This window comes from Squalius cephalus, assembly GCF_949319135.1.
Source record: "Squalius cephalus genome assembly, chromosome: 7".
In the NCBI taxonomy this organism is placed as follows: Eukaryota; Metazoa; Chordata; class Actinopteri; order Cypriniformes; family Leuciscidae; genus Squalius; species Squalius cephalus.
The window spans coordinates 17,747,466-17,762,472 of NC_137128.1; the positions used below are offsets into that span (position 1 = coordinate 17,747,466).

The following is a 15,007-nucleotide window of genomic DNA, read 5'->3' on the forward strand; positions in this document are numbered from 1 at the left end:
AACAGTTGACGGTAGCCATTTTTCCATACTATGGCAGTCAGTGGCTACTGTCTACTGTTTAGTTACCAGCATTCTTCAAAATATCTTCTTTTGTATTCAACAGATGAAATAAACTCACACAGGTTTGGAACAGAATTTTTATTTTTGGGTGAACTATACCTTTAACAAGTCATTAAAGTGGTCATGAATTGAGAAATCACATTTTCTTTGAGCTTTTTACATTTAAGAGGTCATCATACTACAAGAATATCCTGTACGTTTAAGAACTATAAACTTCCTTGTTAGTCCAAAACAGAACGTCTCATTGTGGAATGTGCCAAAATATCGCATCTGCAGAAGAAAATCAACTCCTACTTCATCATTGCAACTTTGGCCCCGCCCACTGGATGATGAGTGAGATGTGAAGAGAAGAGCGCTGGACTAAAAATAATATTACCTTCAAAGGATTTTAATGCTTTTGTGGTTATTTATTTTCAACAACGTGAATGTCTCAGTTGAGCATTATTTGTTTGTTCGGAACATTTCACTGTGGATTCTTTGGTAAATCAGTCGCAATTTCGGTGCAGGCTTTGCTAACAGACTTTTCGCATATGGACTGACCAGTAATGTGACAACATGCAAGTAACTGTGTTCATTCTAATGCCTGATCTGTGATTAGAGATTTCTGATATGTATGATTCATGTCAGATGTTCTTTGTCTATGTGTCAGTCAATCAAACCAGTGACTAAACGGTCAACTTCACATTGTTTCTCTAAGTAGGATAAAAATAAATCTGGTATTTAAACTCTGATTAATTTATAGAAAGCAATCAAAGAACGCTCCATTTACAATAGCTGGAGATGTCAATCAAACAGCGCAAGTTTATTAGTGACTAGCCGCGTTTCCACTGTCGGCCTGGGCCGGGCCGTGCTAGTGCGTGCCAGGGCCAGTCGCGTTTCTACTGTCACTTCCGGGGCTTGATCGGGGCTTACTCGGGGCCAACGGCCAGGATTTCTGGCCCGTCGAATACCCTGGGCCAAAGCGGGCCAGCTCGGGCTAGAGGAGTGGTTACGAACAGAGGCGGAGTTTACCTGAGTCGGGAGACGGCAGTGCCGGATGATTCTGTCAGCATTAAAGACTTTTAAAATAATTTAACTGGTGTTCATGTTTGAATGCCTTCTGTTTGTGATGCAAAAGACTATGCGCGCTAACCATTACCATAGTAAACATAGTAAACGCTTGAAGATACGCATAGTAAAAAAACATAGTGAACACTTGAAGAAATCAGACCAATCATAAAGGCTATCACAGTCATGTTTTTATTTTATCTGTCAGTAGCCTATGTCTCGTCTCTTTATACCGGACTATTGTAAAATAAAGCAACTTTTTTTTCGGGAGCTTCCTCTGTTTCTCTGACTGAAAATATCTGGATGGGAGTCGAGAGAGTGCTAAAGCTCCTCAGGTCGTATTTTTCGTGGCATATATTTGTAAAAATTATCATTCTTTCTAAATGTGATGTATTATGTCCTGTAACTACCAGATAAACAGAAACAGACGCGACTGAAGAAGTAAGTGTGTCCTCTTTCTTTTGTGAAATAGACCTAACGGTAATTTATTTCTGAGTGACTAATGTGCAGTTTTGACATAAATTAATTCATTATGATCAATGTATCACTTGTTATTGTAAACCTGTGGTAAAACATCGATGCTTGGGTTTTAAATATTCAAGTAAACAACAAAAATGCCAGCAAACGGACACTTTTATCATGTTTGTTTTCAATGCTGTTTCCAGTGATTTCTGATTAGTTTTCTGATAAAACATTTGTTGGTGAAATGATGGGTTAGTGTGACATTGTTCCAGAGAGGCGTGTTACGAGCGTGTTTTAGTGAAGCGCTGTGGAGCTTCTGGCCCGACAGTGGAAATGCAAGCCCGGTGCTATTAGCCTGGCACGGCCTGTTTAAAGCCCTGGCTCGCACTGGCCCGACAGTGGAAACGCGGCTACTGAGTTCTGGACTCTCGCCGAAACTCCCGTTATAATCTCTTATTTGCATTGTGTTTGCACAATGGACTGTTGCACATTGCACTGTTAGTTATGATGAAAGCATTCATTAGTGTTCAGAAATCGAGTTGCAATGATGAGATCACTGCATTCATGCGCTCAACGTGTCTGTGATCGGCTACATGCTCATCACTGCAACCTTTCATGCCACGAGCTAAATATAATGCTATAGATCTACATATAATGCTATAATCAACACTTTTCACGATTAGTTAACCTTGAGAACTGTAATAGTAAAAACATACTAAAAGTTTTTGAGAGAGTTCCACATGTAATAGCTATTTCATATGCAAAGATGTCAGCCACTTCAAGACAGACTTGAAACAGAGCGTTCAAATCAGAGGGCTAAAATCAGGGTAAGAATAATGCCTTTTATTTCCTAATTATGACAACATTTATGTAAAAATCATATTAACATTAAAAGTGCACAGGAAACATTAAAAAACAATAAAACAATGCAGTTCATGGCCCCTTTAAAGTGTATACTGTAGTCTGGTATTGCTTAACAGGTGTACTAATTTCCATTCTTATATTACCACTACAATTACTAACATTCTTCTCTGCTTCCCTACCTTTTCGTTCATGTAAAAATGGTTGACATTTTGCAGTTTCATCATCAGCGCGACCAAATATTGAGAAATTCTATTTTCTGTTTCACAATGCTTAATGACCACAAAAATGGTTTAACTGAGCTGGTGTCATAACAAAAGAGGAAGTCTCCAACCACTGAATTACTGCATTGTAATTTCAAGAAATATTTTTAATAATATGACAAAATTTTTGAATATTTTTATTTCATCTTCAGCCATAGAAAGAGTGAGAAAAACAACTGGCTTAGAACATTTTTCTGCAGCCCCAAAAAGTAAAAAAATAAAGGAAATTAAATTAGAAAAATTAACATGAACACAATCTTCTGCAGAACAAAATGGTTTAAATTCTTTAGAAATAAAATAATTACAAATGTATATCTGAGCAAGCAAACTTAGGCAATGTTTTTTTAGATGATGTAGTTACATCTATCAACAAGGTTTGGGCCAGCAAAACCTTAAAACCCTCAGGAGAATTTTGGCATCGTGTTAACATTTCCTCACATCAGTTCCAAAATATACTGGACAGCCTTGTATATTACACATATTTTGTTTTTAAACAAAGGACTGAAATATTAGGTAATGAATAAATTCTCATATTGGCTACAAGTGTAAATGTAAACAAAGTTGTAAACAGAGAATTTAAACAAAGTTTACATCATAACAAAGTATGTAAATACATTAATAGAGTGCATCAGTGCCCACCCACTTTTTCATCAGTGTGGTTCCATAAGGTTTTTTTTTTTTTTTCATTAATTTTTTGCATAATTTTTCCCATAGAAAAAGGTCTTTGTTTAAGTGTTATAAGCCATGAACCAAACCAACCAGTTACGAACTACAATCCCATGAAGCAATGCAAATGACATAATTGAATTAAAAAGAATGGAGAACTATAAATACTATTAATTTAAAATTGTTGATTATCTATAGAAACATATATATTTTAAGTTTGTTGCAAAATGTGCTTGTATACACATATTTAAGTATTTAGACAGCATACCAAGACCGACTCAAATACGTCATGCTGTGCTTCACAAGATTGGCCATTCCCTGCAAGCTCTTTTGGCGTTATATTCCAAACCTCACAGTAGGTCTGTCTTTAAAGGTTTATCATGTTATCGTTAAAAATCAATTTCCCTGTGGAGAAAATTAATTTGTGTTAGTCTTTCTCTATTGTGATGTATATCCGAGTGAAACTGCTTCTCAATCAGCAAAAAAATGTATGGGGCTCAATTTTTGTCCGTCAGATATTGATTGGATTGTTGGATCGTTATGGTTTGCTATGGATCCTTTTCACAGGCTGTGATGACCAGTGTTGGGGAAAGTTACTTTTAAAAAGTAACTAATTGCGTTACTTCATTACTTTTTTTAAGGAAAATAATGCATTACAACACTTTAGGGCTATTTGTTTCTCATCATGGGCTGGGCTTAATTGTGCTATGAGGCAGTTCAGAAATGACAGAGAGGAGAATCTAAATGCAATGATTATTTTACCCCAGATTAAACACTGTGGTATTTAAACACAAGGGGTGACTGGCAAACAAGACACACCTGGGAGCAATCAGGAACTAATCAACAAGAAAAACTACAAAGGACTACAAAACATTAAATAATGTCCACACCAGACCAGGGGAACACAAAACAGGAATCATGACAGATTATTTGTTTTTTAATAACAATAAAAGCAAGCCTCAGGCAGAAGGAAATGCAAAGACATGCCTGTACAGTAGAGGGCACAGCTCAAACAAACCTTTCAGCTGTGTTGCCATTCTGGGCTGCGTTCCAGTACAAAATTGTCATGGCCTTCACTCGCTAACTTCCCTCCGTCTCGTTCACTCGGATGTACGTCATTGCTTACGTTGCATTAGTGCCCACTACTGGCGGAACCTTTGCAATAGGCTGAATTGGAACGTGCTAAGCCCTTGATCACTTTGAATCCACTATGGGGTTGATTTATTGTTAAAAAAAATTCCCTTACGAAATTGTTTAATGCAGCATTCTATATGTATAAGGTGTGTTTGAGTTGTTTAATAAAAAAATAAATAATAATAATTAATATATCATAGAGTGGGGTAAATTAAACGCAATATGCGTTGACGTCACAATCGTGTTGCATAGTGGTATTTGGAGCTTCCTGATGTGTACATATGAAGTAGACTCACTCCCTCGGTCAAAATCGAGGGAACGAGGGTCTGTCCATATAAACTTCACGAAGTGGAACGCACTTCAAAATGGCGGCAGGGATTCCCCCGAGGGGAAGTGCTTAGGGAAGTTCGCAAGTACGTGTCTAAAAGTGGACTGGAACGCAGCCCTTGATCGCGGAAATCGGATGCAGGAGAAGTAAGTGCAACACTCTTTGGCTGCATCTGAAATACTTCCATATAGTAGGTGAAAAACAGTATATGAATGAGCTTCTGAAGTGTGCATTCGATGGATTTGTGAATGGCAAACAGGTGTTTTCTCAAGCACACCTGATGCAACTAATCAAGGTCTTCATTAGTTGCACCAGGTTTGCTAGAGCTAAAACACATGACCACATATGAACCTATAGGTTTGTTGAGTGTCACATTTGACTGCATGTTAGAAATATGGCTAAGTTAAAAGAATGGTCCAAAAAGTTAAGATAAGGTATCATCGCCCTTCACAAAAAAGGAACAGGACACAAAAAGATAGCGAAGGCACTAAATGTTCCTAGAGACACAGTTGGAAGCATAGTTAGCAAGTTCAAAGTTAAACATTCCAGTGGTTTCCCCAAATTCAACAGAAAATGCTACTTTTAATGACTTCTGCAGTCTCAAAATTATTCAACCCCCTGAATAGAGGCACAAATCTCCAAAAGCAGTGTTGTCTCAAGCACACCTGATGCAACTAATCAAGGGCTTCATTTCAAACGTTAAGAAAAGATATCATCGCCCTTCACAAACACGGAACAGGATGCAAAAAGATAGTGAAGGGAGGCACTAAATGTTCCTATACCGTGGAAGCATAGTTTGCAAGTTCAAAGTTACAGGAACTGTGGTTACTCCACCTGGACAGGGCAGAAAAAGGAAGATATTAATGGCTGCAACAAGATTTCTGAGAAGACGAGCTGAGGAAAAACCCTTGAGTGACTGCAAAAGACCTGCAGCCAGACTTGGTGGCAACAGGCACTGAGGTTTCAGCTTGCACAGTAAGGCGCATACTAAACGCATGCCAGAACTCCAAGACATACACCCCTACTGACCCAAAAGCACAAGAAAAGTCAGCTCCAATTTGCTCAAAATCAAATAAATAAGCTACAGAAGTTTCATCTGTAGAGCGATGAAACAAAACTGGAACTTTTCGGCCCTATGGATCAGCAGTATGTCTGGAGGAAGAAGAAAGAAGCAAATGCTGAAAAGAACACTCTGCCTACAGTTAAGCATGGTGGGGCTCAGTGATGCTCTGGGGCTGCTTTGCATTCTCTGGCACTGGAAACCTGCAGCGTTTGGAAGGCAAGATGGATTAATTTAAGTACCAGGAAATCCTAGGAGAAAACATCATGCCGTCAGTGAGGAAGCTGAAACTTGGGTGTCAACAATGATCTCAAGCATACCTCAAATTCCACTAAGGCTTGGTTGCAGAAGTCATCCTGGAAGATTCTACAGTGGCCTTCACAGTCACCTGACTTGAACCCCATAGAGAATCTCTGGTGGGATTTGAAGAAGACAGTTGCAGCACGCAAACCCAAGAATATTACCGAACTGGAGGCCAGTGGACTAAGATTCCTCAGAAACGCTACCAGAAGCTGGTGTCTGGTTATACATCTTGTTTGCCGCAGGTCATAACAGCAAAAGAGAGTTCTAAAGATGCTTGCCATGAAGGGGTTGAATAATTTTGAGACTGCAGAAGTCATTAAAAGTTGCATTTTCAGTTGAATTTGGGGAAACCACTTGAAGCATTTGTTCTGTTGTGCTTTTTCAATTATTTTGTTTGATTTGTTCCTTGCAAACAGTTGAAAAGTCTGTACATTTTGCCAATAAACCTGATTTGCATTGGGGGTTGAATAATTTCGATTACAAGAACATACTATTTTACAAACTGTATGTTTAGTTTCACTTTCAAGGACTTTTAGTTTTCGTCAGTTACCTATTTCCTGTATTTTAATTGTTCCTAGTTTCCCGCCAGTCTTTTGTTGTCATGAACACTTATTAATCATCACAGCTGTTTGTCATTGTCTCATCATCACTGTGTATTTAAGTTCCTCTTTGTGCTCATTTCAGTGGTCCGGTATTGTTGTTGTCACACACTTTACATTGCCTGTTTCTTACCTTTGGATTACTTGAGTTTGTTTTATTTAATAAATACTTTTGCATTGGAATCTTTTTCATCTTTTTCTTCATCATCTGGGCCTAAAAGTTACAGAATATCAGACCCCAAACAAGTTATTATGGAGACTGCCTTCATCAACATACCTTGGATGGGGAGGTTTAACAGTCCCATCAGGGTCATGATTTGTATTTTCCAAGGAGGAAGGACCTAAGAGGAGTATGTGGAGGAGTTCATCGGCACAAACCACCTCATCGTCTGCAATGACATTTTCAATGAAAATCATGTCCCCCACACTTTTAATAAAACATTAATTCATCTCCCAAATTTATTTCGGTCAAGTGTGTTCACGTAAAGGCCAATGTGAATAAATCTTAAATTCAAAGAGACAAGATAGTCTATGCTAATCTTATTCAAAATGACGCGATCTGAACGTTATGGAGCGCTTCATTCGTACTCGAAGCCGGAGTGCCCTCTCTCACAGAAAGTCCAAAACAGATTCGGAAAAGTAATAACTTATGATATTCCAGGAAATCATCCAGCGATTCCTTCGCTATAGCAGAAGCTGAATAAAAAGCAGAAATGTTTTGATTGATGAAACGTGAAGACAATAAACAGATGATTGGACAATATATGGTTTATGTGTGTTTTTACTTACGGGACACTTGTACTTAGAGAAACCTTGCCATATGGCAACGCTGTACCACAATAGAAAATGGTCAAAAAAGTAATTTTTCTATAATATTATGATTTTCTTTTCTATTTAAATGCACTTTTCTTTTAGAAATTGATATATTATAATTGATTTATATAATCTTAACATACAATCTTAATCTCCATCAAAATCTGCCACACAAATAGACATTCACTTACACATTAACACACACTTTACTTTACTACTATCCATAAGATCATACCTGTCACTTCTGCCTCTGACTCTAAAGATTCTCCCTCACATGGTCACAGTCAACCTCACTCTCATCACATGGAAGAGCTAACTCTGCACTAAGAGTAAAATATTGCTGTTTTTATTTTTTGAAAAGAAGAAATCATTTTGTTATTTATACATAAATACAACTATACTACAATAAACACTTCAAATAAATAACTGCAATCATATTGTTGATGCTACTATCTATAAAAACAATCCCAATGGGGAAACACATTACTGCAATTCCACTGGTACAGCGTTGCCAAACGGCATACCTATTTTTCCGTTGCGTTGCCATATGGAAACATTGATATTTTCTCAATTTTCTCTGTTAGACAAAGTTGATTTGTGAAGAAATATATATACTGTAAAAAAAATCCCCTTTGAGAAGAGATGTTTAGAAATTAGGTTATTAGAGCAATTTCTGGAACACAACAGTTGTCTTTCGTGTGAGGGTGACAGTGGGAAACAGTTTTGAAGGACATTCAAGCACATCATTGGCTTTGCCCTTTTAATTCCCATAGTGAAATATATATATATATATATATCTTTTTTTTTTCCCAGAATAACAAGGAAATTAGTATAAATTAATTCTTGTCATATCCCCCTGAGACCCAGAAAAAAAGTTTTTGGAATTTAGTATTTTTTCATGTCATCACATTGTTTAAAGCATAAGAAATAAATGGTAAATATATGAATAAAATATAATTTTTCAAAAATGTGTTATGCAATGTCCTCTGTAGTGGACACCAGGACTCAGTTGTTTAAAAAATAAAATTATTATTTTATTTTTTATTCACCAATCAATTTTGGGGTTTCTGGATTTTTTTAACCAAAAATTGTATAAAGATGATTCTCAACTATGTTATGAAAGTATAACAGAATGAATCGATACACCATTTTGCTTTATGCAATAGGCTATGAATGGCCATAAATTAATATTCCCATTCAATACAATGGTATCTATACACTGTATCTAATTTGCATATTAATGTATTCCTGGGGCAACATGTAATAGGTAATATCTAAAAGAGATGTATAATTTATTTCCCTATTCACTTGTTGTGTCTCCCAAAATGCCTGATAAACATGATTTAAGTCCTGATGTCCTTTACAGTGGACATGTGTGAAATTGATGCCCTGTTCTGAAACAGAAAGTCATCTTTTGATTAGAAACCCCATAACGTTTTCCTGAGATGTTGGTTTATGAAATACAGATTGAAAAGTAGTTCAATTTAAATGATAATTAGAATTTATTATCATATTTCCATAAGAGTGCTACATATGATAACTAAAGTAATGGCAGACCAAGGAGACTTTGTTTTCATGGTGAAACCTCCAAACATTTGGTATCTCTGTAAAGCCCTGAGTGTGCTCTTTACAGGACATCCAGACTGTGACATGTATGGTGTCAGAGAAATTCACTAAAATATAATGTCCACTACAGTGGTCAATGCGTGGACAAATGTCTATTCTGGGTCCCAGGAGGATATGGCAACTCTGTACCGTTTAGGGTTAATCCGGCAGGTTTTAGGACCCAGCGGCCGGGTTCCCTCCGTCACATACAGGCTGCTCAAGGCTAACAACCATCGCAATGAAAATGCCGTCGTCTTTACTCAACATTACGCTGGTTTCATTTATACTGGTTTTTATTGCATCACATTTCGGGGAGGTCTTAGCTGATGGCAATGGACGAGGTAAAAAATGTCAATAAATTTAGACAATCGATCTAAAACAATCCCTATCAAAGCTAGCCGTGCTAACGATAGACCACCGGCTTCACACCCGGAACGCGGATCTAATGTAATTCCCGACTGACCGAGATAAAACTCACTACTATCATAGTAAGGGTGACTGTCTGTTGTTAGGTACAGTATGTATATATATATATATATATATATATATATATATATATATATATATATATATATATATATATATATATCCGTATAAGTTATGAATGCTGAACGGCGAAGTCAGCTCTGTCATTGCATTTGGGAATTGGATGAAAGACTCTGATCACAGGTGTTTTGTGTCAGATTTCTTTGTTCTGTTGTTATAGTCCTGGCTTGTTCCAACAGGTACACTTGTTCCTAACCGGATGTATCATGTTACATAATTATGCACTTGTTTGTGTTTATTAAAGGATTTGGGGACCACATTCACTGGAGGAGCCTTGAAGATGGGAAGAAGGAGGCTGAAGCAAGGTATATATGACTGTAATACCCTTTCATCTCTGTAACGTTGTGGTTTAAATATTTCTATGAAAGGTAGGCCTGTACCAGACTTTCATAAATATAATCAGGTCATGTTTAATCCTATAAAGCCTACTGTATCATATTTGATACAGGCATCTCTAAGGCCTCTAAATTTATCAGCATGATTAAAAAAAAACCTTTTGTGCACAATCTACTACATGCATTCTGTTGTCTGACTGATTGTCTGACAGGTTTATCCCCCACAATAGAAATTACAAAGCTTTGATCAGAAAACAGTCTTCAGTTCAGATATAGATTGTGAGTCTGATATTTATTTGTACTTTATGTAAGTAGTCTGCTATATTGTTAGAAAACATGTCAATGATTTGCATTACAAACTATCAGAATTTATGTGCCATATAATATCAGCAACTGCACCAAAATGGCTCCGTTTGGACCTGATTAAAATTGAGTACGACTATAAAAATTATAGTATAAAAGCTCATAGTATTGCCATTGCTCCTTGGGGGGCTGAGAGTTTGCTTGCATAATGTTTACATCTTCCAGCGTTCGTTTTTGAATGTGATTTTCTAACGTAAATTCTGACCTTGTTCTGTCCAGTGGACTCCCTCTGATGGTCATTGTTCACAAGACTTGGTGCGGCGCCTGTAAAGGTATGTGGCCGCTCGAGTCTTTGGTCTGTCATGAGAATGGAAATACAAAAGTATTTCAAAATAATATTCAAAAGGTTGGGGTCAGTAATATTTTTGTTTAATGCTTTTGAAAAATACAATATAAAAAGTAATGTGTACAATATAATAAAAAAAAAATCACAGTAATGTAAAATATTATTTCAATTTAAAATAACTGTTTTTCTATTTGAATATATTTTACACTAATTTATTCCTGTGATGCAAAGCTGAATTTTTCAGCATCATTACTCCAGTCTTCAGTGTCACATGATCCTTCAGAAATCATTCTGATATGATTTGATGCTCAAGAAACATTTCATATTATAGTCAATGTTGAAAACAGTTGTGCTGCTTCATATTTTTGTAGAAACCGTAAAAAAATTCAGCATTCAGCATCAATCAGCATTCTCTGATTAATAGAAATTTCAAAAGAACAGCAATTAGTTGAAATATATATTTTTCTGTTACTTTTGGTCAATGTAATGCATTCTTGCTGAATAAAACTATTAATATATTTAAAAAAAATCTTACTGACCTAAAACTTTTTAACAGTATTGTATGTATAGCTTATTATGTTACCTTGAAGTGTACACATAAATTATTATGTTATAAAAATAACTTTAGCACTAAAGCCCAAGTTTGCTGAATCGAAGGACATCTCTGAGTTGGCCCACAACTTTGTCATGATCAACTTGGAGGTGAGTATTATTTATATGGTAACACTTTACAATACGGTTTCGTTAGTTACCTACTTTAGTTAAATGAACCAATAATGAACTGCACTTCTACAGCATTTATTAATCTTCTCATTACATGTGCCATGTGGCTACAGGATGAAGAGGAGCCTAAAGATGAGGCCTTCAGCCCAGATGGTGGTTACATTCCCAGAATACTTTTCCTGGGTAGGTTATATACATAAACAAATCGGCTAAGCAAATGCTCTGGATTAGAACATCAACCATTGCTTGAAGGTGGACTCCATTTCCTTTATCATTTAAAAGGTTTTTAAAAAAAATAGCCTAATAAAGCAGTTTTATTTCATTTTACATGGAGGGAGGGAGGGAGTCAGTGTCTTAATGGTTGGTGAAATGTTGTCATCACATAACCAGCCAAATATGACTACCTTTATCTCAGTAACCCTCACATTATTGGAGTTTCATCACAATTTCACAGTAGTACCTCAATGCAGTCCACGAGATCCAGGGGGCGGGGTTGGATCCACATCTAAGGGGTGGAGATTGGTAGGTTTAGGGGTAGGTTTAGGGATCAGGGGGTGGAGATGGGTAGGTTTAGGTATATGTAAGGTGGGAGGAGTTGAATCTGGATCCAACTCCTCCCCCTGGATTCCGTGTTCTGCAGTGAGGACCATCTCCAATTTCATCACAAATTAAGCATGTTTGAAAAGTGTGTTTCTACAGTATCATAAGTAACAAACCAGTTTACTCTTGTGTGATGCTACATCCACGGCACTAGGTGTCAGTAAATGGCCAAGCCGACTGTTACAACATAGATGGAAAAACTGTGTTTTGCTCTTTGTTAGATCCCACTGGTAAAGTCCACTCTGAGATCACAAACAAGAATGGAAACCCCAACTACCAGTACTTCTACAGCAATGCAGATCAAGGTAAGACATTTTACTTTGAAAGTGTTTCGAAATATGCAGGAAACGACTAAATATCTTTTTCTGTTTCCCCAATGAGCCTGAATTGGTAATACCATAAATAATGCACTGTATTGACTTGAGCTGTGCCTGAATTTTAGTTTCCGTTCACTTTGCTTCATATAGTCTACAGTGCATTCGAATAGCAAAGCAAAACAGGATTGACAGTGTGTGCAGTTCATTCTGAAGATAAATGTGAAAACCAAACTAGACTTAAAGGGTTAGTTCACCCAAAAATGAAAATTCTGTCAGTAATTACTCACCCTCATGTTGTTCCAACCCTGTAAGACCTTCGTTCATCTTCGGAACACAAATTAAGATATTTTTGATGAAATCTGAGTGCTGGCTCACTCCTCCATAGGCTTCTAGGTGACCGAAACTTGCTGGCCCAGAAAAGTTATTAAAGAGATCGTTAATATAGTCCAAGTGACTACAGTGGCTCAATCTTAAGTATATCAAGCGACGAGAATACTTTTTGTGCGCAAAAACAAACAAAAATAACGACTTTATTCCACTATTCATTTCCTTCTATCTGGGCCTCGAGTTGGTTCACGTAGTGTTTTTGCGCAGCGCGTCTGTGTTGCACGTCACCACGTAGGCTCACTATTGGCCGACGCTGGTCATGTGTGTGATGCATCTGACGTGCAACACAGCACTCAGCACTCAGATTTCATCAAAAATATCTTAATTTGTGTTCCGAAGATGAACGAAGGTCTTACGCGGTTGGAACAACATGAGGGTGAGTAATTACTGACAGAATTTTCATTTTTGGGTGAACTAACCCTTTAAGTGCACTGTGACGAAATGTTCCTTGACCTCACACCTCTTCCATGTGTAGTTGTGGCTAGCATGAAGGAAGCTCAAGAGAAGCTGACTGGAGATGCCTTCAGGAACGCCGCTCACGTCGGCGACGAACTCTGAGAACGGCAGAAGTGGCACGGAGAGATCTCAACCAGAACACTACATCTCTCCGCCGGGCACACTAGATCGATCCATCCATCCATCCGTTCATCCCCAACCTCAACTCCTCCTGTGATTTCATTTGACCTGCTATAGCACAAGAAGCTTCAGAAATGAAGGAATTTATAACGCATCTACTGATTACATTTCCAGATATCGCAGCTTTCGGTTGATTACTTTGCGGTTGATTACTTTGAGAACCAAAGCATACTTGCTGTCCATGTCACATAAAGGGTGCTAAAAAGTTTTTTTTTTTTTTCAAATTCAAAGCTTACGTGTCCATATTGATTATTCATGTCGAAACCGATCAACCCTCTTGACTTCATTCTCAAGGCACTCCACATTTTGTCCGACTAAGAAACATTTAACACAGGCGATTCTTGTGCTTCCAAGCCATATCTTGCAAGCTGCGGTGAAACTGATCCAGTTACCCAGTCGCATATATGAAGGGCCTTATAATCCCCAAACTGTACCCACCTAAATCTAACATATGATTAGTTTTCATGAGTGTGAAAGATCTATTATGTTAAGGCTATTAGAAATGTGTATTAGAAAAGTTTTAGTCCTCAATATATGGAGTTGCCTTTGGTTTAAAAAGAGATTTTTACTATTGACAATACTTGTGATTTAAGGACTGTAATGTAAACTGGCATTTTTTTTTTTCGGATTGAGAGGGAATTGTCTTTCTTCACCATACTGTATTTTTTACCAATATGTAAAATGAGGCTACAAATAAAGTTGATATAAAATATTGTAATATATTCATTTCAGTGTTAGCTTATATAGAGCTGAGTGACTGATGTTTGACTAGTTTCCCAAAGGTACTTTATGGAAATATCGTCTCAGGCCTTTCTTGGTGTTTTTGGATTTTATAAAATGAATTTAAAAATGATGTGCTACATTGTCTCAGCTGTATTATGAGCAAAATAGAAATAATTTTTATGCAATTGTTGACAACAGTATAAAACATAATAAAATTATAATATAGAAGTCTGATCTCTACATACCATTCAAATTGTGGGATCATTTATATATATATATATACACACTTTTATTCAGCAGGGCTGCATTAAATTGATCTAAATTGACAGTAAAGACATTTATTATGTAACAAAAGATTTCAGATACAAATAAATGCTGACCCCAAACTTTTGAAAGATGGTGTCAATACAAGAAGACCAAAAAGTATGATTTTGTTTATGATGATTTAAGGTTTCCAAACCTTTGGAGGAATTTACCTTGAAATTGTTTTATTGGAACACTCTTGGAAGAAAATATTAGAAACTTTTAAGGGTATTTAGTTTTTAATTAATTTAGTTTTGATTCATTTTTTTATTTTGATAAACTGCTCATAAACAGATTTTATCACTAGGAAAAATTATGCAATCAAGATACATAACGGTTTTGACATAAAAGGTTCTTTAAAACTGAATCAAGAACCTTAGTATTCTATATAGAACCCCATTGGAACAAATTTTTTTTTTTTTCTAAGAGTGTACTAATCAAATGATAACTTGCAACCATTTTTACGTTCATATATAATTTCCACATTATGAAGCGGTTTCGTCAGAAAGAGTTTTGCGGTACAGCAGAGGGCAGTCTTCATCCAGATATTCCCTCTCTTCCACTTCTCTACTGCAGTAAGTGCAAAC

General features: G+C 36.7%; 1 protein-coding gene across 1 annotated transcript; it reads left to right on the forward strand.

Moving 5' to 3' along the window:
• Nucleotides 1–9,362: 9,362 nt before the first annotated feature.
• txndc12 (thioredoxin domain containing 12 (endoplasmic reticulum)) lies at nucleotides 9,363–14,535 on the forward strand. Its single transcript, XM_079876052.1, has 7 exons — nucleotides 9,363–9,542; nucleotides 9,992–10,052; nucleotides 10,665–10,717; nucleotides 11,360–11,433; nucleotides 11,568–11,637; nucleotides 12,276–12,359; nucleotides 13,234–14,535. Exons 1-7 carry the CDS (start codon nucleotides 9,440–9,442, stop codon nucleotides 13,314–13,316), a joined length of 528 nt encoding a protein of 175 aa, XP_079732178.1. The 5' UTR covers nucleotides 9,363–9,439; the 3' UTR covers nucleotides 13,317–14,535.
• Nucleotides 14,536–15,007: the final 472 nt, after the last annotated feature.

Bases quoted from the DNA above. Each gene is read 5' to 3' on its own strand.
- txndc12 (XM_079876052.1), top strand. From the start codon at position 9,440: ATGAAAATGCCGTCGTCTTTACTCAACATTACGCTGGTTTCATTTATA. The intron at 10,718-11,359 runs GTATGTGGCCGC...AAATAACTTTAG, and splicing joins TTGGTGCGGCGCCTGTAAAG to CACTAAAGCCCAAGTTTGCT. The intron at 12,360-13,233 runs GTAAGACATTTT...TTCCATGTGTAG, and splicing joins CTACAGCAATGCAGATCAAG to TTGTGGCTAGCATGAAGGAA.